This window comes from Tenrec ecaudatus, chromosome 18, assembly GCF_050624435.1.
Source record: "Tenrec ecaudatus isolate mTenEca1 chromosome 18, mTenEca1.hap1, whole genome shotgun sequence".
NCBI classification, from domain to species: Eukaryota; Metazoa; Chordata; class Mammalia; order Afrosoricida; family Tenrecidae; genus Tenrec; species Tenrec ecaudatus.
The window spans coordinates 6,576,288-6,599,175 of NC_134547.1; the positions used below are offsets into that span (position 1 = coordinate 6,576,288).

The 22,888-nt window shown below is 49.9% G+C and overlaps 2 protein-coding genes across 2 annotated transcripts; both read right to left on the reverse strand.

Annotated features, from left to right (window-relative positions):
- Positions 1-2,720: 2,720 nt before the first annotated feature.
- LOC142432645 (sialic acid-binding Ig-like lectin 10) lies at positions 2,721-7,654 on the reverse strand. Its single transcript, XM_075537865.1, has 6 exons — positions 7,612-7,654; positions 7,131-7,511; positions 6,755-7,039; positions 6,414-6,461; positions 6,032-6,289; positions 2,721-2,818 (listed from the first exon to the last, which is right to left on the reverse strand). The coding sequence occupies exons 1-6, from the start codon at positions 7,652-7,654 to the stop codon at positions 2,721-2,723; spliced, it is 1,113 nt and encodes a 370-aa protein (XP_075393980.1).
- Positions 7,655-11,028: 3,374 nt separating this feature from the next.
- On the reverse strand, positions 11,029-22,084 carry LOC142432646 (myeloid cell surface antigen CD33-like). Its single transcript, XM_075537866.1, has 4 exons — positions 22,033-22,084; positions 21,582-21,965; positions 21,089-21,367; positions 11,029-11,240 (listed from the first exon to the last, which is right to left on the reverse strand). The coding sequence occupies exons 1-4, from the start codon at positions 22,082-22,084 to the stop codon at positions 11,029-11,031; spliced, it is 927 nt and encodes a 308-aa protein (XP_075393981.1).
- Between the last annotated feature and the right edge of the window lie 804 nt (positions 22,085-22,888).

Here is a 22,888-nt window from a genome sequence, read left to right on the forward strand (position 1 = left end):
CAAGTGGTTTCCTTAGAAGTTCCCAGAAATGTTGATGCCCTCACAGTGCAGCGCCACCTTGTGGCTCAGCCACAATGGCTGCCAGCCTGCCCAGGAGATGGCCATGGCCACAGAGCGCCATCTTCCGCAGCCTCAGGGGAGGGTGGATAATGCGTTTTAATTTTGTGTTGCCAACTTCTTAGATGGTAAAAAGTGACCTCAGAGACTAGTTTCCCCTCAAGCTTACAGGAGCATATCCCAGGCAATGGATTTAGGACTCTGCTTACATAAACGCTCACATCAAGTCTAGACTCTCAAAGAAATGGAGCTTTTATTTTGGGGGGGTTTCTTCTCGATCTGGCAGGGTCCATGGGGAGGGGAATCCTGATCAGAATGGTCATTTGTGGTAGCTTTGCACCATCTAGTTGTTTTAGTCTCAGGGTAGGGAAGGCGGTGGATTATGTAGCTCTACAGAGTAGCAGCATCTTGGAGACATTGGTTTCTGTCTTTCTCTATTGCTCCTGATGAGTGGACACCAAGAGTTGTATCAGAGACCATTGCTCACAGCTCCTCGGTTGTGAAATTTGATTAGTTGGATGTTTATGCTCCTGGGGACAGAAAGGGTCCCCTGCCGCCAAGAGTTCAGATAGGATCTGGTCCAGGCCACAGTTGCGAATTGATAAATCTCAGATGGTTCTGTCAGAGAAAGAATGGGGAAAGGGAAGTGTGTGTTTGAGAAATAAGGGGGGCTTGCAGCCTATTTACGGGAATTTATAGAAATTCTCTGCTTGTGGCCAGCACGTACTGACCTCTGCTTGCATGAGAAGAAGAACTCTGTGAGAGCAGCAGGGGCTGAACTGTCCACAGAAAGGAAGCTGGGGGCTCTCCCGGGGTTGGCTTGACATTGCTTATTGTGTTCAGTAAATGTGAGGTGTAAGGCGACGACTCAGGACTGAGAGTCATGTGGAGTTTGAGGGATGGTGTGAACTTAAACCCTTGAACCATGCACGGTGTCTGTGAGTTTCTGTGTAGCTATGGCAATGGGTATCAGAGCCCACCAAAGTAGAACAGAACATCCATTTACACAATGCGATGGTTAGTCAGTACAACTAGGGAGTGGTGTTTGTGAACGAACAAATGCATGTCACTCTTCTCAAAATTTACAGTGAGTACGATGGTGTAAGACTTCATTGATTAAAGAAACAAATGCAGAGACACTCAGCTACATATAAGGGAGAGCTTTATATCAAAGAACTTAATTGTATATGAAGAAAACACCGCAGCCAAGTCCAGATTAAGTCCAAAAGTCTGATGTTAGTCCATAAGTCCAATACTAGTCCATCATTCTTCTTCAGACTCAGATGGCAACTCACAATGATGGTGAATACAGGAAGAGCACAGGCAGTGGGTGAGAGTCTTGTGGATGCCCTGGTGGTAGAAGCATCTCCAAGGCTTTGGCAGCACCAGCATGTGGTTTGTCAACAGGAATGTGAGCCAGAGAGAGAGTATGTGCAGCCTCCAGGGAGCAAGAGTGGGAGCTGCCAGAGTTTTCATGAGAGAGCCATGCCCATAAGGAGGCATCAGCCTGTGACCTGACTGACAAGCTAAACACCACCTCTTCCCTCTTCATATGCTCAAATTGACTCGAGATTTTATAACTATCACAATTGTACACACACACACACACACATCTGTGCACTTGTGAAAGCATTGATTCAGGAGAGGATTGGTCAGCGGCAGGCGTGATCAGACAAGGGGTAAACATCAGGGCTGGAAGGGACCGGCTGCAGGGTCCCACAGGGACAGGTCCTGAGATGCCGAGACATCCAGGCTAGGACCCCACCAATTCTGCATCAAAGGTGAGGTCACGTCAGCCGGTGCTCACACTTTGCATGAACCGGAGTAGCTGTACCGGGAAGAGCAACCTGGAGCCCGGTGTTGGGAGAAGAATGGGAGGCAGGGAGTGGAGGTGAGGTCAGTGAGGGGCAGAAGAGCTAAGGGCACAGGAAGCCTGGGCGGGGTCAAGATGCACAGCAGAGGAGCATCCCTCTGGCCGGAAGACCAAGGATGATGGAAATTAGTGGATTGTTAGATCTTGGAGATGGAAGGCAGGACAGAGGGCGGACAGCACTGTGGAGTTGGCTGGGTCAACACTGAGTTGGATCCCAGCAGAGCTGTGGGTCGTATAGGTAAATGAGCAGCTCCCCCTTGGTCGTGGTGATGGAGGAATCCTGGGGGGTTCCCAAGGCAGGTGTGAAGTGTGATGTCGACAGATCAGAAGTTCTTGTCACTCACCTGAGAGTCTACCCCACGGATGTGGGTGCACCTTGTGTGTCTGCGCCCTCCACGCCCACTGCCGGCCTGGCCGCTCTCTCCCTGCAGTGCTTCACTCTGTATCAACAGACCAGAGAGCCTCTCAGCTGGGCTACGTGGGGCCTGCAAGGACAGGGACTCTCTGTTTCCCCTTAGGGAACTGGAAAGTGAGGGAGAAAGGGGACAGGGCAGGCCTTCTCCAGAGTCCTTCTGATGAGAGCTAGGGGCTCCAATTCTGGCACATGGGCCAGGTGGACACAGACGCCAAGGCTGACTCATAGGGACGCCTGTGGAAGTGTCACCATCAGTCCACCTCCCTCTTGGTCTTGAGCCCCCAGAACCACAGGCCTCACAACAGCGCTGGGTGTCTGGGGTTTGGTGGCTTCCCTCTGCCTTCTCCACACTCCCCTCCCTTCACGGGGTGGTGCTCACATGCAGAAGGTGAAGCAGATGCTGAGGAGGACAGCTTTGACCACAGAGGCCACAATGGTCAGCAGAACCGCTTCGGCCATGGGTTCGGGTGTCCCTGTGGGAGAATGGGGTGAGAACGTCCTCCTCTCCCACAGCACACGTCTAGGTTCCTCTGCTCACAGTAGAATTCAGCTATTGCTCTCTCATTCTCTCCTGCATCAGGGCACGGGGACCACAGGCACCCAGCCTTGCCCCCACCCACATCCTAAAGGCAAGGGGAAGCATCAAGTCTTAGATGGGGGCACCGAGGCACTGTGGATACTGGTGGGGATTTCTGGCAACTACTATTGTTGAGAGTTACACTATTTGAGAAACAAAACACAACTATCTTTAATGGAAAAATATAATTTTAGCTCCCTACCCATCTCGGGATTATCTATCTATCTATCTATCTATCTATCTATCTATCTATCTATCTATCTGTCTGTCTGTCTGTCTGTCTGTCTGTCTGTCTGTCTGTCTGTCTGTCTGTCTGTCTATGTAACCCTTGTGGCATAGTTCTTACACGTTAGGTTGCTTGCTGAAGTTCAAAACCACTACCCACTCCTTGGGAACAAGACAAGGCTTTTTGATCCCATAAATGGTTTAGACTTGCAAACCCACAGATCCAGGTTATTCTGTCGTGTAGGGTCCCCAAGTGTCCTCTCATCACCATGGCAGTGAATCAAAACAAATTTTTCATGGCTATTGGAAATGGAAAACCAGGAAGAGAGAGTGGAGGCTGGTCTCCCACTGGTGGCAGAGTGGTATAGAGATGGACTGCCAACTACAAGTCAGTGATTTGAAACCACCAGCTGCTCTGTGGGTGAGAGAGCAAGCTTTCTATTCCTCTAAAGATGTACAGTTGAGAAACCCACAGGGCCAGTTCTGTTCAGCTGCAGGGTCACTATGAGTCAGAATTGGCTCCGTAGCAGTGAGTTTGCTTTTGGGGGTTCTCTAGGTTATGTGTATGTGTACTCTCTTTTCCTTTAGGGCAGTGAAACAATAGCAGCCCAACTCCTCACCCCCTGTCTCCAATGCCACCTCCATCACTAAAAAAAAGCCCCCCAAAACCTCATAAAATCTGGGGCTTGATTTGCATTGGACAGAGAGTACTGAGACAGTCTGAAAGATCAGACACCCGTGTAAAACAGCACTGCTGGAGTTGAAGCCCCATTTTCTGGATTCCCCACAAATCCTGACACCCATAGTAATGGGCATGTGGCCGAGTTTCCTTCCAGTCTTTTCTCTGTGCTAATGAACCCACTAGGGCACCTTGTGGTGCATCCCTAATTGGATGGATTGGGTGTCGGTGTCAGCGAGGAATATTGAAGTCCATGGGCCGCCAGAGGAACCAACACATCTGTCTCAGAAGTACGCAGGGTCATCATGCTCCTTAGAAGTGAGGACAGTGAGATTCTTTGTCTCACTCTCTTTGGACAGGTGGTCAGGAGAGACCAGTCCCTGGGGAAGGACAGCACACTTGAAGGGCTAGAGGGACAGCAGACAAGTGGAAAGCCCTCGAGGAAATGGACTGGCACCGTGGCTACAGCGATGGGCTCAGACAGAACCTCTGTGAGAATGGGGCAGGGCCAGACAGTGTTACTTAGAGACGACCCCATGACACCCCACAACAAGCAGAAAAACAGAGACACAGCCCAGCCTCACCCCTTCCTGATTGCCTCCATCTCAGTCAGACCCAGATGCAGGCCTCTGACCCACTGCTCTGGCTGCTCTCTTTCTCCCTGGTGATTGTACCCGTGTGCTCCTGCCTTTGCTAGTCCTTTGCTTTAGCCATGGGCTGCACTACCTGTGGGCCCTGTCAACCCATGGGTCCTGTTGCCATAGAACGCATGCATGGCTAGAGTTTGAGGCTCCATCAGGACCTGCTTTGCCAAGCTCCCCAGCTCCTGGCCTCTGGTACCCCTCAACTTCTCATCTCCCTGCTGCGGCTGCCCCACCCTGCTGTGTCAGAGGGCAGAGTCTGCTGTGTGCTGTCTGCTTCCTTTGAACCAGCCTGTGTGGGTTGAAGGACCTTCAGGACACAAACAGTTCCTGGAAAGTAATTTGAACTGACTCCTCGGCACTGCTTTGTGGACCAATTAGCTGTCGTTTTCCTTCTCAATATCTACACCTATCCTTTTATTTATATAATCATAAGTTTCCTAGTTTTGTTTCTCTAGAGACCCCGCCTAAGTTTGAGTCCCAGATCCAGCTACTGTCTACTCAAGCGCTCATACACAGACCAGTGGTCCTTAAAATCAGAGCGCAAGCGTGGAGATTTCAATTTGGGGAATTAGATACGGAGATACTGGCATACTCTCAGAATTGTCCAGTCACCTCCCAGGACAAAGGCTGTTTCCCTGTGGGGAAGAGGAGCCTTCCAAGGAGGTGGGGAGAGATATACTGCACCACCTGCTGAGCCTCAGAAACCCACTACACTGGTATTCAAGCAAGATAGGGGTTTGGAGCCTAGTGTGTGTGTGGGGTGTGGGGTGGGGGGGTGGGAAGGGTTTGCCACTGCCCTTGGGACAGGCTTCCTCCCAGCTCTGAACTCTGACTCCAGGATCCCCAAACACACTGTCCCCAGGCCCAGAATCCTACCCGCCCACATGCACATTGCATCCAGAGGCTCAGCCAGTTCTGCTCGGGGCTCATCCTGTGGTCAGCTCAGCAGCTGAAACACCCTCAATCCCTGGCCCCCACCTGAGGCAGCCTCAGCTCTACAGTTCTGGACCCTGAAGCAGGGGACATGAAAGCACCCTGTTATCCAGGACTCAGCTCAGCCTGGCAGGGGGTCTGCTGTTAGCCACACAGAAAAGGCTCAGGGACTGGTCCTCCAGGAAAAGGAAAGATGTGCCATTCCCAAAATGTTTCAGGGCCGGGACGCAGGGGGGAGGCAGCAGAGCTGAGGGCACCTTCCTACACCAGGCGTCTGGACGCCCTGATGGGATGTAGCTTCTGCTGAGGCCACCCCCATTTCATACCCATCCTGTTTGCTCAGGAGACCATGATTTTAGGTTCCCTGAGGGTCTGAAACAGAGACTGGGCCAGGGGCTGGCTGGCTTAGGTGGTCAGGGCTCTGCTCGGGGAATGGCACCACGGGGTTATGGGGCAGAGCAGGGAGCCCCAGAAACCACCACTCTGCGATCTAGACAGGTGGGGACCTGCTGCCATTGCTCTGGGGGCAGACCCCTCCCTGCTCTGTGCGCCTGACTCCAGGACCGGCCCCCACCCCCATCCCTGCCACCATTGTCCCCTCTCCGGGAAACCCGCTGCCCACACTCACATTGCACAGAGAGGTTCAGCCAGCTCTGCTGGGAGCCCAGCCTGTTCTCCGCTTGGCAGGTGTAGCGCCCCGCATCCCTGGCCCCCACCTGAGGCAGCTCCAGCTCCAGAGGGCCGGACCGGGTGGGAGAGGACGTGGAGAGCACCCTGTTGTCCAGGACCCAGCTCAGCATGGCGGGGGGCTGGCCGTCTGCCTCACAGCGCAGGCGCAGGTATTGGCCTTTCTGGACTTCCACGGAGTCTCCTTGGGGCCGTGGGGCTGGAGGGGAGAAAGGAGGATGGAGGTCTCACTCCCTACCACCCACAAACATTTCCCCACCGCCCCCAAAAAAAGAGTGCTATATTCGCACTCAAAAATCAGCACCGCCCTTCCCAGCAGGTACCTGATGCATTGGTCTGGGAAATGCTGATGACAGGATCCTTGGGGGCATCTGCAAGGAGAGTGTGTGATAACATTTGGAGAAATGGTTTCCCCAGAGTCACAGAGAGCACCCCCGGAAAGGAGGCGTGACTGTCCCTGGCCTCGCCTGGGGCCATGCAGCCGGCACCAGCTGGGCCCAGAAGAGTGGCCCAGCCACCTCCCAGGTTGAAGGCAGCTTTGCCAGGACACACCACTCTGCCCAGGTTCCCTCCCGGACCCCAGCCTGCTGGCTGCCACAGCCGTTTCTCACCTCCCTGTAGAGATTGCCTGTCCCCACACCCCAGAGTCCTGCCCCAAACTCACGGTCCACCTTCAGCTGGATGGTCCTTTCTGTGCTCACTCCCTTGTTGGAGAATCCCACTCGACAGGTGAGCTCAGTGTTGTGGTACTGGAGTCTTGGCGTGAAGGTGAGCTCAGAGAAGGGGGAGGTTTGTGGTTCAGGTTGTTTGGGGGAGAGAGCCACCCCTGTCCAGGAGAACGTGGGGGTCGGACAGTCTGCAAAGACTCCAGGAAACAGACAGACTAGCCTTGCCGGGCGTCCAGGCTCCAGGGTGTCAGGGACATTGACATCTGGCTTCTGTGTCAGGTCTGGGTCAGAGAGAGGGAGATCCTAGGCCCAGGCCCACTGCCCGACCTCACAGTCTGTCCCCTGCCCACGCGGCTGGGTCGGCTCTCCTACCTGTCACTCCCAGAGACACCATGTCATCCGTATAACTATGTTTCAGAGTTCCTCTCTCCACTCGAAAGAAGTATTTGGCTGTGTCCTCCCTCCGTGCATCTCTGATCATCAGCGAGCAGTTTTGGGTCCAGGGGTCTCCGAGCATCAGAAATCGGTCCCGGGCCCACGAGGAGACCCACCAAAGTGGGTGGTTTGTGGCCACTGGAGTCCCGTAGTTAATGTCGGTCCCTTTCTGGAACCAGTAGCCGTAGGCTGGGTCAGAGTCCTGCCAGCCTTCCCGGGGGTAGTTAAAGGTGCAGAGTATGGATATGCACAGACCCTCCTGCACCGTGGCCGAACGCTGTACCTGCAGATTGTATCTCCAACCCTGGACCAGGGACCCTGAGGGGAGACAGAGGCTTGTCCTGCAACACACACACACACACACACACACACATCCACCTTCACCCCCTGAGACCCCTCTGGTTCTCAGGCCACTCACCCCCATGCAGCATGGGTGGCAGCAGCAGCAGCAGCAGCAGCATCTTGGAAGCACCTCATGGCCCTGACTCCGGGGCTGAGTCTGGGCTGGGGCAGAAGAGGAAGCAGCATCCGGAAGCTGTGCCTGGGGACTGAGCATGAAATGAACTTCTGCTCCAGACACCCTGGGACCCACACTCAGTAGCCTCTCCATGCCCCTTTCCACCGCTCAAGGGCTCGCCATCTTTCGGGGGAGGGGTTCAGGGAGGTCATGGCCTTGGACTTGCTGACCTGGACCTTCCCGTGTCACCTCTGTGGGATTGGGGAAGGGAAGTCTGGGATCTGAGTGGAGACTGGGCAGGGGTGGATGTAGGCATCTCCCCACTGGGTCTTGGACCATTGAGGAAGCAGAAGTGAAAGTTCTGAGGAAGCAGAAGTGAGAGCCCACAGTGAGCGCTCTTCTCACAGGCTCTGGGAGTCCTGTTGGTCTGGTGCTTACAAATTGAGGTACTTAGCCTCAAGGTCAGCAGTTCAAAACCACCAGCCGCTCTGAAGGAGAAAGATGAGGCGTTGGACTCCCGCAAGGAGGTGCAATCTCAGAACCCCTGCGGGGGAGGTCGACTCATCCTGGAGGGTCCATCTGAGTGGGCATGCTCGCGACGGCCCTGAATTCACTGTGCTGCTGGGCAGAGCTTCTCTGTGGTGAGATGTGTGATACTAACTGGTCTTGGCGGTTTCTCAGGCCTCGTAGGCCGCCAGTCCACATGCTTGTCTAGAGCTTGGATTTGGGATTGGGTGGTGTGAGCAGGAGCCAGGACTCTGAGGAGGAGGATTCCTGGAGGCCCGGTATTTCCAGATAAAAAGCCAGACGTCCAGTTAGGAGTGGACTCCCATTTAAACAAGGAGGCTACTATAATTTATGTATTAGAAATCATTTTATTAGAGGCTCCTGCAACTCGTATCACAATCCATACGTACATCACTTGTGTAAAGCACATTTGTACATTCATTGTCCTCAATGCTACTTTCAATACAAGAATATCCCAAATATTACGTAACAACCAACTACAGTAAAAAGAAGAACTCCAATTGATATGAGTTGGAGGATGTGTGTTTGCATTTCAGGTGGGTCTGTGCTGAGGAGTGGATCTACTGACTGTCATGCTCATCTGAGGGGGGAGTGAAGCACGCATTTGCCCAAGTGCTGTGCCATTTCTCACCCCTTCTAGAAGTACAAGAGCATTCCAGTGCCTTCCCATCCACACCAACCCTCAGTGTTCTTAAGGTTACTTTAAACAATTTCATCCAAGCTGGTGGCAGTGTCCTCACAGAGCACTGCTGTTTCTAACATAAATATCCTTAGCAACTGCCGGAGTTGTGCGTCTTTCTGTATGCTTACGGCCCATTGGACCATCCTGTTTTCCACTGGGCAGTCTGCCTTCTCCTTGTTGATTTCTACAAGATATTTATAGATTCTTTAGACACCCTGTATATAAGTCTTGTGTGATCCATCAACATTCTACCACTGTCTTCTCCCACTGGAGAGTTACATTTAGAAACATATTTACTTTAAACATAGAGCGTGTTCCCCCCCCCCCACACACACATGATCACAGCAGATGGACGTGTCCAATAGAGTGAGGGGATGTAAGTGTCGTGGCCCCTGCTGAGATCGACACGTTAACAGTCATGCTTATCTTACTTGATGAACTAACTCGTTCCGAATGATGTCACTACGAATCCACTACAAGGAAATGAGACTCTCTGATGTATGTATATGTATGGATTGTGATAAGAGTTGTATGAGTCCCTAATAAAATGTAAAAAAAGAAACAGGAGAAAAAAAAAAGAAAATGATTAGGGCAAAGAATGTACAGATGCGCTTTATATAATTGATGTATGTATATGTATGGACTATGATAAGAGTTGTATGAGCCCCTAATAAAATGTTTAAAAATGAAAAGAAAAAGGAAATGAGACTCTCATGGATTTTAATAGAACAGTATAAAAAAAGCGCCCAAAAAACCAGTCCTGATGAGAGAAACTTTGGTCAAGTTTGGGTGTTATCCGAGAGAAATACATGTAGTCATCTTGGCGTGAGATTGCAATTGTTTTCTCTTAACCTAAAAGTTTCCCCAAAGTGTTCTTCAGGCCAGCCTGTCCGCCAGAGCATGGTGCTGTCCACCCCAGGCTGTGTGGGATCAGAAGGACAGCAGGTATTTGAGAGGTTACCTGTGGTAGTTACATGCTTTCACGTCACTCTGAAGATAGATACAAGTGCAGGGGTGGAGTCTGGACTGTCAATCAGGCACAGCTCAGAGGTACCTCCTGGGTGGGCTGGGAGGTTTGCTTGATATGTAATTACTTCTTGAAGTCTCTTAAACTATACAGGAGTGTCAGTGGATTTGTTTCTCTAGTCAAAACGGGCTACCACGGAGACCCTGGGAGACAATGAGTTTGTTACTGAGAGAGGGTACAAGTGACTGTACAGCTGGAACATCATCACTATCACTACATGACCCATGTAGAGACTCATTTACAATGCATGCCCTCTACAAAATTTAATTAGAAAAATCTCCTTTTTTTTTAAAAGGTCCACTTCTCCGTGGACCGTACAAACACCTCTCTTTTTTCTCTGTGACAAGAGAAAATGGCAACCTCAGGAGTGCAGGGACTGGCCTGACATGACGTGCGTGGGAAGTACTTGAGCCTGGATCTGAGCCCAGGAATGTCCAAATGTGACCGTCTAACCACTTTGTTGTAGGTTGAACTATGACCCCCCCTTAAGAGATAGGTTCACGTTCTAACTCCCCTAACTGGGAACGTAGCCTTATTTGGATACAGCATCTCTGTGGGCGGAGCTAGCTAAGTTAATGTGAGGTCCTGCTGGTTAGGTGGGCCTTGATCCAAGAACTGAGAAGAGAGGAGACGTAGAGCGATATCTCTTGATGGTCATGACTTTGCTGGTTGGTGGTGTCCTTCACGTTGGTCCTGCCCCACAGAGGCCCCGTGTGTACAGAGCACAACTGCTCCGTACAGGGATTCTTTTTCTTGTTAAAAACTGTGTGAAGACATAGAGTTTGTTGTGCTAACCCATTGAAGGCAAAGAGGAAGAGTTGTATTGTGCTGCTGCTACAAGCCAAGGAATGCCTAAGTCTACCAGAAGCTAGAAGAGACCGGGAGAAGGATTTTTCGTCTAAGTCTTCAGAGAGGACGTGACTCTGGCAACACCCTGAGTTGGAACTTCCATCCTTGGCAATGGTGAGGGAATGAATGTCTATGGCTTCAATCACCCCAGCTGGTGGACACTTGTTATAGCAGCCACAGGAAGTGGAGACCCACTCTGAGCAGCTCCCCGTGTCCGTGGCCTGGAGAGCAGGGGTCTGTCCCCGAGGCCACATCCATCAGGAGTGCTCTCACGGGGGCTCTCCACAAGCCCTCACTTGGCGAGTCTGATCTCTGAGTACTCGGTGGTGCTGGGGGTCTCCTGTTCCTTGATGTGCTCTGAGCTCCTGGACTGCGGCTTTTGGAAGGGGACAGAGGCGTAGTGAAACTCTTGTTCCTTGACGTGCTCTGAGCTCCTCGACTGTGGCTCTTGGAAGGTGACAGAGGCGTAGTGAAGCTCCTGTTCCTCCTTCAGGGCGGGGACCGCTGCAGTGGGGTGTGGGCCATCTGCGGGGCTTTCTGACCAGGATTCATGGAGATGACCCTGAGTGGGATGACAGGGGGTTGAGAAACAGACATGTCTGAAGAAGGAAACAAGGATCTTCAAGGCACTTGGGCAGATGGACATTTATTTATTCATTTATTCCACACATATTCCTGAGGACTCGTCATTCCTGCGTAATTTTGACAAATTTCACTTCCTCTAATGCAGTGGTTCTCACTCTGCCTAATGCAAAGACCCTTTAATGCAGTTCCTCATGTGCTGGTGACCCTCAAGCCATCAAATTATTTTTGTTGTTACTTCATCACTGTAATTTTTCTATGGTTGGCAACCCCCGTGAAAAGGTCCCTTGAACCCCAATGGGGTCATGACCCACAGGTTGAGAACCACTGCTCTGATGGCCTGGGGGAGCCCTGGTCGCACAGTGGTTATGGGTTGGGTTGCTAAGAGTTCAAGACAGTTTGAAATCACCAGCTGTTTCTCTGGAGAAAGACAGGCTTTCTACTCTCATCTACCCGTGGGGACAGATCTACCCCATCCTGTAGGGTCTCTGTCAGTGGGCATGGACTCCATGGCAGGGAGACAAAGGCTTTCTGTTCCTATTGCTATGGGAGCGCCAGGTCTAACTGCAAGGCCAGCAGTTCTGAACCACCAGCTACCCTGAAGGAGAAAGATGCAGCTTTCTGCTCCGGAATATCTACCGAAGGGGCATCTAATGTCCTTGACGGGTAGCTGACAGATGGAGCTTCAAGCCCCTCCACATCCCCGGCCAGAAGAAAGGTCTTTTGCCCTGCTGTCCCTACAAGTCACCCTCTGACAATCATGTGGGGCCTTATTCTAACAAGGGATCCATAGAGGGTAAATTCCTGGGAATTTCTGGGAGATGGAAGAGAGGGAGAGGCAGGGAGAAACCCAGCAGGAGGAATGGATATGGGTGAGTGGGAAGGACAAGTGGAGCACAGTCCTGGACATGTTGAGTGAGCACTTGCGGATCATCCCCAAGGAGATGTCCTTCTGGGACACTCGATGAAAGGATGCTCGCATCACTCACCTGGGGGGAGGTACCCAATGCAGGATGGACGTCATTCGTGTGTGCTGCCGTCTCAGCCGACTTCTTCCGGTGGATCTTCATTCTGAACAAAGAGATGGAGCCTTTCAGCCAGGCTGGCTCTCAGGTAGGGACCCGGAAGGGGTGATCAAGCCAGGGGGCTGTAGGCCGTTGTCTACCTCAGATGTGAAGACAGGGTTCTTCCTCATGCACCTCAGGAATAGGTGTTAGACACACACCCTATGCCTCGCTAAGATGGGGGAGGCTAATTATTGACATTCTTCTTTGCCCTTGACTCTGTATATACATTCGTGATTGGTCTAAGCCGGTTCACACTGTTACCTAATGTCTTGGTTGACTTGGGTGAACTGGTTCACACTGTTACATAATGTCTTGGTTGACTTGGGTGAACTGGTTGTTAGACTGGCACTTGTCATCATGGTTCTCTCTAAGGCAGGTGGCAGGGCAGGTGCTCCATGTGGAAATCACACATGGACATTCCAGCCGCTTTTTTAACCTTCATCTGTACAACAGCATATTCTGGATGCCCATGGTAATGTTCATTCCATCCATGGGTGTAAGAAAGTTAGACAAAACTATGCTGGTAATAGTTGTTTTCAAATATATAGATATTTGAATGCTCATTAGGGTAGTGAACTGGTCGTTAAGTGATTTGAACCCCAGCACTGATGAATATCCCATCATGGAGGTGGTTCATTGCTGTACAACGTGTGCATAATTGGTCCACGTGCAATGGAACAAATAGCTCTCGGTCCTGCACCATCCCTGTGATTGTGGACTTGCCCTTTTCCATCCTTAGGGATATTGTGGACTGATTTTCTGACGACCCTCAGGTCTTTCTTCCTAGTCCATGTTATTCTGGAAGCTCCACTGAAACCTGTCCAACACCAGAGCCACGTGGGTATCTCCATGAAAAACAACCGCTGGGGCTTCCTCTGTTGAAGATCAAATTCAGGCCACTCACGTGGAAAGCAAGTTGTCTACCATGGAACCCCCATACTCAGGGGGTCTGCTTGCATGTTGTTTAACCTACTATTTATCCATGTAAAGATCAATTTTGAGCGAATCCTTAAGATTTTGAAGCTACAAAATGCCACCGTCTCCTTTGAGTCAGTATTGGAGCCCAGGATGTAAAGTGAGGACCCAATGAATTTTTGGTCTTCATAAAAATGAAAACAATTATTTGCAAGGTTCTCTGGGAAACAGAAAGATTTCTCCCAAGTTGTCTCCCACAAATGTATGCCAAACTTAGCTGCTTACTACACTGGGGAAATGACTATACTTGGATGTCAAGGAAAAGTAGGTCAGGTGTTATTCTCCCTGAGGGCTATCAGCCATCTAGAGCAATCAGACTGTATACTCTGTCCCACCCTAAGTAGGGCCCATTGTCTTCTGAGAAGGATAGTAGCAGATTGTTTCCCTGAAGGGGAGCCATGGGCAGTCTAGCCCACTCAAAGTGAGCAAGATTAGGCTAACACCATTCATCTAGGGTCCACCCTTCTTGTCACATGTATACCCTTAGTCCCTCCCCTTCCTACTGCCTGCACACCCCTAGCTCATCCCCTTCCTGTGACGTGTGTGCTTACCTGTAATCACTCTACCTAAGTACTAATAAGCCTTGGTTAGCAATACAGAAAGGCTCTGTCCTGTGCTCCCCACCTCACCTCGCTCTCCTGCCCTTGGCCCACGCTGTATGCGCACCTGGCAGGTTAAGATCATGGCCATGCAGGAGGTGAGCATGCTACTATGAAATGTGTCTGACTTCTTGATTTCACTCTGTCTCCCATTTCTCTATGACTTTATGATAATCTTTACATAGATCTTAATCATACAATTGTGCTAACTGATCCCGTGATTAGTTGGGGGGGGGGCTGGCCTTTCCCCCACATGGCGCTATGATACCCATAGGGAGTGAGCACCATGCCACCACTCACATGTAGAAGATGAGGCACAGGCAGAGAGCGAGCAGGATCGTGATGCCAACTCCCCAGGCGATGCCCTTAGAGACTTCTGACCTGGAACTAGGGTTCCCTGCAAACAAATGATATTTTGGGGTGAGCCCCAGTCCCACCACTCAGACATCTGAACACATCAACACCCACATCCAAACCCACTGTCATCCAGTCTGTCCCAAACTTGAGTGACTCTGTGTCAGACAGGACAGACCCACTCTTTAGGGCTGCTAGGAGTATACTTCACTCCACTGCACATTTCATTACAACATATGACTTTGTCTTCTTGAGCTGTGCTTGGACATTTTTCTGCTTAGTTCTGCGACCTCAATTCTTCCATTTGTTTTAGCTAAAGAAAGTTCAAGAGCAAGTGTGTTAGTCTGGGTTGACTAGACCAGCAGTTCTCAACCTGAATTTGGCCAGCCCTTTAGGGGTCAAATGATATTTTCACAGTTGTGGCTCAAATCATATCAGTAGCAAAATCACAGTGATGAAGTAGCAACAAAAATAATGTTATGGTTCGGGGTTCAACACAACATCAGGAACTGCATGAAAGAATCATGGCATTAGGAAAGTTGAGAACCACTGGGCTAGGGGGAAAAGATCTGGGATACTCTTGTGTGGGTGAGAAAGAACTTTATATCAAAGAGCAATTGTATATGGAGAAAACATCCCAGCCCAGTTCATATCAAGTCCATTATTCCAATATTAGCCCATATGTCTGATGCCAGTCTGTAAATTCCTCTTCAGACTCATGCAGCAATGCTGTTGAATGCAGGAAGATCACTGGCCAGAGGGTGAAAGGTCTTGTGGATCCAGTGGCAGTGTAATCATCTCAGTGCTGGTTCCTCCAGCTCCAAGTCTCTGGCTGCCATCAGCATAGTTCCATGTAGTTTGTCAACAGAATGTCTGGCAGGAAGAGAATGTGTGTCCCACCTGCAGTGAGCTATTTCTCTCCATTGCATCTCCAAATGTGGTCGTCAAGCTTCAACCTGATTGACAGGCTAGACTCCACCCCTTGGAAAGTTGACAGGAAATGACGTAACAGCCACAGCAAGTGTGAGAGTCTCTATGGACATCCATGTTGTCCTTTTCTTTCTTTCCGTCTTTTCAAATCACCTTTTCCTTTCTTCATGCATCATATGCTTTGTGTCTTCCCACAGCTCCTCAGATTTTCTCTCATTAGTTTTCAAGGAATCAAATCTAGTTTTGAGATGTTTTGAAAATTCAGTTGGGATGTACTCAGAGTTATCCTTTGACTTTCATGGACTTGTTTAAGTTTTCTTCAACCTCAACTTGGACTTACATATGAACCATTGATGATCTGGCTCCTGGTCTTGTTTTGCCTACGGAATGTTGAACCTCTCCATTGTCTCTACACACAGATGTAATCAATTTGGTTTCTGTGTATTCCATTTGGGCATTCCATGTGTATAGTAATCATTTATGTTGTTGAATAATAAAAGGTATTTGTGAGGAAGGAGTCGTTGGTTTCGCAAAATTCTATTATGTGGTCACCAGATTCGTTTCCATAGCCATCAAAGGAAACCAGCTTCTAACAACCATAGGCGTAATTGTACAGAGATAAATACATAAAGGTTATAGTCCTAGAAGATAGGAGACAGAGGAGAGAGAGTAAAATAAAGGAGTCAGACACATTTCATCGTAGTATGCTCAACTCTGGGATCGGCATAGTTCAACCGCCAGGTCAGGACAGAAAGGGAATACATTTCCTGTCACAGGTATTTATGTAGAAGGTGTGTGCAAGCCTCCTTCATTACAGGTAATACCACATACGTCACAGGAAGGGGCTGTCCAATAGGCACAGGCATGGAGGACATGTGACAAGATGAGCGGATCGTAGACTCAAGATGGCAGATTCAAGATGGCAGGAAGGGTCTGTCCATACGAATATGCGAGACAGGAATGGGATGAGCTAGAGGTGAACACGCTAGAGGAAGATGAGGGACTACCGGACCATAGGTGACTAGATGGGGGGCATCCTAGATTCAAATGGCAGACCACCTTCATCCTCCTTGACTTGGCTTGACCTTGTCTCTGGACTTTCCTTCAGGGAAACAATAAACTCTCCTTATCAGAAGGGAGAGGGCCCCACTTATGTTGGGACACACAATAGTGTCTGATTGCTCTAGCTGGCTGATACCCTCAGGGAGATAACGTCTAAGCAACTGACTACCCACCATGGGCTAGAAAGCAGCACCCTATTCCCACATACAATATAGGGGACAACCAGGGGGGAAAACCCTTTTGCATCCCACACATAACTCAGGTCACATTTTCCAACTCCGGTGCCTTCCTCTTTGTTTCTAGATTTCAAATCCCAGTCCCCAGTAATTATCAAGGCATGTTGATTGCAGGAGGATCGGTTTCAGGGTGAAGTCTTTGATAGAATTCACTTTCTTCCTCACTGGCTTTAGTGGTTCCTGTATACATTTGAATGGACTTGTGTTGACTGGACTTCCTAGTGTGCGCATAGCTGTGATCCTGTCACAGACAGCATTGCATTTCCTGAGAGTTCTTTCAGATGTTGAATTTGACACCACTCCTCTTGAATTTGTCATTCCCAGCATGGAAAACCATAGGATGATCTGATGCAAATGAACAACACCAATCCATGTCAGCTCATGCGTGCCTGGTATATGGAGAAGGGGAGGCAGGGGTAAGGAGGTGGTGCTGACCAACCCAGGGACAGGGGAGCAAGAAGTGATCCAACATTAGTGGCAAGGGGTGTGTGAGAGGCCTGGTAGGGATTCAGTAAGGGCAATGCAACCCAGAGAAATTACTGAAACCAAAATAAAGGCTATGCCTGATAGTGGGACAAAAGGAAAGAACTAGGTGAGAAAGGGTATTTATGGAGGTCTAAATACTATCATGTACATATGGAAATATATTTATATAGGAGGGTGGCGAAAGAGAGCTATGTGCATATATTTATAGGTTTAGTATTAAAGCATCAGATAGACATTGGGCCTCCACTCAATACTTACTCAATACAAGAACATATTGTTCTATTAAATTGGCATCCCAGGATGCACACCTTCCCGACACGATTGCTGAAGAAAAATGTGTGCATAAGCAAATGTGGTGAAGAAAGCTGATGGTGCCTGGCTATCAAAAGATATAGTGTCTGGGGTCTAAAAGGCTTGAAGATAAACAAGTGACCATGTAGCTGAGAAGCATCAAGCCCACATGGCAGAAGCACACCAAATTGTTTGACCACGAGGTGTAGAAGGGACCAGTTATCAGACATCAAAGAACAAAAAATTATTATCCTTGGGAGCCCACCTTCCCGATATGATCAATGAAGACAAACGTGTGCATAAGCAAATGTGAAGAAAGCGGGTGGTACCCAGGTATCAAAAGATATACCGTCTGGGGTCTTAAAGACTTTAAGATAAACAAGCGGCCATCTAGCTCAGAAGCAACAAAGTCCAAATGGAGGAAGCACACCAGCCTGTGTAACCACGAACTGTCGAAGGGATCAGGTATCAAGCATCAAAGAACAAAAATTCATATCATTGTAAATGAGGGTGAGAGCAGAGTAGAGACTCAAAGCCCATCGGTAGACAACTGGACATCCCCTTACTGAAGGGGCTCAGGAAGGAGAGAAGCCAGTCAGGGTGCAGGGTAGCAATGATGAAACACAGAACTTTCCTCTACTTCTTAAATGCTTCCCCCCTCCCACTATCATGATCCCAATCTACCTTAAAATCTGCCTAGACTAGAGGATGTACATTGGTACAGAGAGGAACTAGAAACACAGGGAATCCATGTAAGATGACCCCTTCAGTGGTGGTAGTGGCAATGCCTGGATGGTGGAAGGAATGTGGGGGTGGAAAGGGGAAACCGATTAAAAGAATCTACATATAGCCTCCTCCCTGGGGGATGGGCAGAAGAGGGCAGGGAAGAGGGAGATGTCAGACAGTATAACAGATGACAAAAAAATAATAATTTATGAATTGTGAAGGGTTCATGAGGGAGGGAAAAATGAGGAGCTGCTATTAAGGGCCCAAGAAGAAGACAAATGATTTGAGAATGATGATGGCAACAAATGTACATATGTGCTTGACACAATGGATGTATGTGTGGATTGTGATCAGAATTGTACGAGCCCCCAATAAAATGATTTTTTTTTTTAAATTTGAGCTGGGAAACCCAATGGGACAGTTCTATTCTGCCACATGGAGTTGCTGAGAAGTGAAAACGGAGTTGACAGCAGCTAGCAAAGACAACAATAACAGAGACGAGGGTAGTAGATGAGTTTTTGTTGTGAAATTGCAAATGAATGTTCAAGTGGGGAAAGGCAGAGGCAATGAGCATATAGGTGGATGCAGCCCATGGTTTGTAGGTAACTATTTAACAACTCCTACAAAGCAAAAACAAAACAAAAGAAGCAAAAGAGCTCAAATGTGTAACACTTGCCAATTGCCATGGTGTAAACACTTCTAGCATGGTTCGTTTTCAGGGCTCAACTAGAAAGCCCTGTACACAGAATTTGGAAACAATGTCTCTGCGCAGTCCTTCCAGCTGGCTGCAGCACATCACTGAATCTGCCTAAGCTACTACAGACCAGTGTTGCAGACGCCGTGTCCATTCATCTCCTTCAGGGTCTGCCTCCTTTAGGCTTTTCCCCTTTCTCTCTCTCTCTCTCTCTCTCTCTCTCTCTCTCTCTCTCTCTCTCTCTCTCTCTCTCTCTCTCTGTCTCTCTCTGTCTCTCTCTGTCTCTCTCTCTCTACACACACACACACACACACACACACACACACACACAAGTGTACAATAAACCCTAAACCAAACTGACTGCTGTTGAGTCGGGTTCCTCAATCGTACAATGACATTGTAACACACAAAATTTGCATGTGCAATTGGGGAAAAAGATGACAAGAGACTCCAGGAGGCAGGGTTTCCATGCACCTTCAATTGGGGGCGGGGGCAGGACAGAGGGAACCGAGCAGTGCCTGTGCAGCAAAGCAAAGGACCATGTGGGAGGCAGCCCACAGGCAGAGGAGTCCTACGGGACAGTGGTGTAATTGAAGGCAGGAAATAGACAAAAGTTTTGAGGTAGCCTCCTCCATGGAGCCATGTCTGATTGGGAGAGAAAGACAGAAAGAGAGAGAGAGAGAGAGAGAGAGAGAGAGAGAGAGAGAGAGAGAGAGAGAGAGAGAGAATGTATTTCTATACAAACTTACATAGTCATGGGGCATGTGCGTCCCACCAACCGCAGACACCTACATACATCACATGGTGGGCAGCATGTTGATGCTGTGGTCCCTGAGTCCACAGGCCGGGGAACCGAACACCAGTGCTGGAGGCAATAAGGAACCCGCCTGTCCCCTGATCAGGGAGTACAGTAACAGCATGTCCACGGCCAGAGATCAAGCTGCCGGACAGTTAGCAAAGCCACGTGCTTGTCACAGACAGCTCTAAGGGGGAACTATGATGGGGTGATATTGTGGGGTGATTTTTAACTGTGAGAATGTGACTGGTTCTCTCCTCTAATTCACCAATGCAAAGGTGTCCCTCCACCCAGAGTCCTGGCCTTGCAGGCTTCTTTAATCCTGAGAATAGAATGTCCACACACACTCTCGTCCGGCTCCTCAGAGTCCCACAGGACCATAAAGCAGAGGTTCTCAACCTGTGGGTCTTGAGCCCTTTGGGGCTAAACGACCCTTTCACAGGGGTCACCTGATTCATAACAGCAAAATGACAGTGATGAAGGAGCAACAAAAATAATTTTATGGTTGGGGGGTCACCACCACATGAGGAACTGTATTAAAGGGTCACGGCATTATGTAGGTTGAGAACCACTGACATAAAGCAGCACACACACACACACACACACAAACCACACCCCCACCTTGGGAAAACCAGGGAGTCATAATGAGGACATTATGTTGGAATGAACCAAGTCAGTCATGAACTATCAGCTGATTAATGAAGATAAAACTGGCAAATGGACTTGTAGAGAGACACGAGTTGATGAGCAGCTAGTCAGTCTGGGAGGGAAGTGGGGGAAAGAAAACCATAGCTCAGGGCTCATTGAACCTCTGTGATCGGTGGTGGAGACATTTGGCAACTGACAGCGAGTGGTGACGGTGCACCCCATGAGGAACAAGACCAATGTGTCTTTATTGCACGTGACAAAGGCAGGATGGGCCAATTGGTGTCTCCCTCTGTGGACTAGTGAGAGAAACCCAAGTGAAGGAAACCCAACATAAAGGATGAGATCAGGGCCAGGTCCTGTGAGGCACGAGGGCTGAGTTCAGAACGGGACATTGGCCTGGGGCTGGTCACAGCTGCATCTCTTGGGTTTCACAAGAAGGTCCTAAATGGCCTTGGTGACCACAGGTCAGGGGTGAGGTGAAGCCCTTTGTAGATTGGCTCCCGAGCGGATCATTTGCCCCCTTTGCTGTCCTGACACCTGGCCTCAGACCTCGTCCAGTATGGATAGGGGACCTCAAACCTGCTGTGAGAGCAGAGCGCTCAGACCCCCACAGCCCCAGAGACGAGTGTCGGCCCCCGACCTGGGGCATCTCACCTACAACACCCGATGGTCAGGTTCTACGGTCTATCTGGACAGACAGAAATAACAGTCCCTTTTTCAGGAGCAGGAAGAAGGGTGTTGGCTATTTACTCCCAGAAATTTAAGAAACAGGAAGGAGATGGTGTCTAGTGTCCTGTTCCTAATGAGCCCCTTCTTGTAGGACCCAGCACCCAGTATTCCAGGCTCTGCCCAACTCCACCAACACCCATTCCCCCAAGGACCCAGGCTTCGCAGCCCAGCACTTACAGGACACGATGAGCTGGATGGTGCTCTCTGTGGTCACATTTGCTCCGGGGAAGGTCACTCGGCAGGTGAGGTTCGTGCTGTTGTGTGCTGGCTCCGGGGTGAAGGTGAGGATGGAGGAGTGGGGATCCATGGGGCCCAGGGATGTGACAGTGACCCCAATCCAAGAGAAGATTGGAGGTGTTCCTCTCCTGCAGGCCCATGCCGTATTACATGTTATGTTTCTGGGGTGACCAGCTTCTAGGGTCCCCTGGATGTGGATTTTGGGGGTCTCTGTCAGGGCTGCAGAGAGAAAAAGAAAATAAAGCCCTGGAAGTGGTTACTGGCTACTGGTCCCAGAAAGAAACTTCTGCTCCAGGCAGGCGGGATCCATCCCTGCTAACGGCAGCATCCTGCTTCCCTCTGTCCCTCCCAGCATGAGGAGCAGGGAACGCACCCCACTGGTCCAGGGGTACCTGGTCACACTTTTTATCTTGTACTTGCCCCCACATCTTACCTGTCACGTTCACATAGACCTGGTTGTATTTGTAATTGTATTTCACGTAAGTTCCTCTGACAATCCTAAAGAAGTACAATCCCAGGTCGGTCCTCCTGGCATCTGTGATGTCCAGAGAGCAGCTGTTCCTCTGAGGGTCCCCAGTGAGGTGGAATCTATCCCTGGTTTCCTCCCGTGCTGTTTTCTGGGGGTCGTTTGTGGCCACAGGAGGGTCTGTGTCAGTATTGGACCCATCCCGGAACCAGTAGCCCAGTGATGGGGTTGATTGATTCCAATCTCTCTGGGGATAAGAGACAACACAGGGGACAGAGACACACAGTCCTTGCTGCACCGTCACGGTCTTTGAGATCTGTAGATTGAATCTAGGATCTGGAACCCAGAACCCTATAGGGAACAAAGACTGGTGTCAGCTCCAGCTCAGCACCACCGGCCATCCCCACTGTTCACTGACCTTGACCCAGCAGGGACAGCGGCAGCAGCAGCAGCAGCAGCAGCAGGAACATCTTTGGATGAAGAGGCCCAGGGCCCTGGTGTCACACATCTGAGAGGAAGCCCCAACAGGAAATTCAGATGATGTCCCCAAATGATGGAACACGGAAAAGGAACTTCATACCACACGCTGCCAAACGTCGGATGGAAATAGCTTCTCCTTTCTAGATGGAGTCCTGTTAGCAGGGGAGGATCCAAATCCTAGTTCCTGACCCTCTGCTTGTGGACAAATGCACTTGGCGTCTCCTTTGGATAAATCATTCTTGAAAAGACAAGTAGAGATCCTGACCCATCTGAGTTGGCGTGAGTGGTCATGGACTTGGCTTGTTTACAGTCAAGACCCAAGAGGGAGGCACACAAGTCGCCAGGCCCTTCCAACTCCTGTTGGGGCCACTGTGGGGGGAGCTCAGGGGGTGGGAATCCTGGTTGCTCTGTCCAAGGGGAAACTCAGTTCCCAGGGATGTTGTTCGCTGCCAGCGAGTCATTTCCAACCCACAGTGACCTGTGCAAACAGAATGAATCATTGCCTGGTCCTGTGCCATCCTCACCATTGTTCCTGTGCTTGATGCCCCGGTGGTGGCACTGTGTGAATCCATGTCCTTGGGGGTAGACATGATGATCAAGGGCAGAGCCGATACGGGCAGGACTCAGCGAGTCACAAGCCTGTCACCCTCAACAGTGGCCCTGGGGCTGTGGATTCCTCAGCCAGATTTGTAAGGTAGAATTGGGATCATGATAGTGAGGGGTGTGGGGGGAGGAAGCATTTTGGAACCAGAGGAAAGTTGTATGTTTCACCGTTGATACACTGCACCCTGACT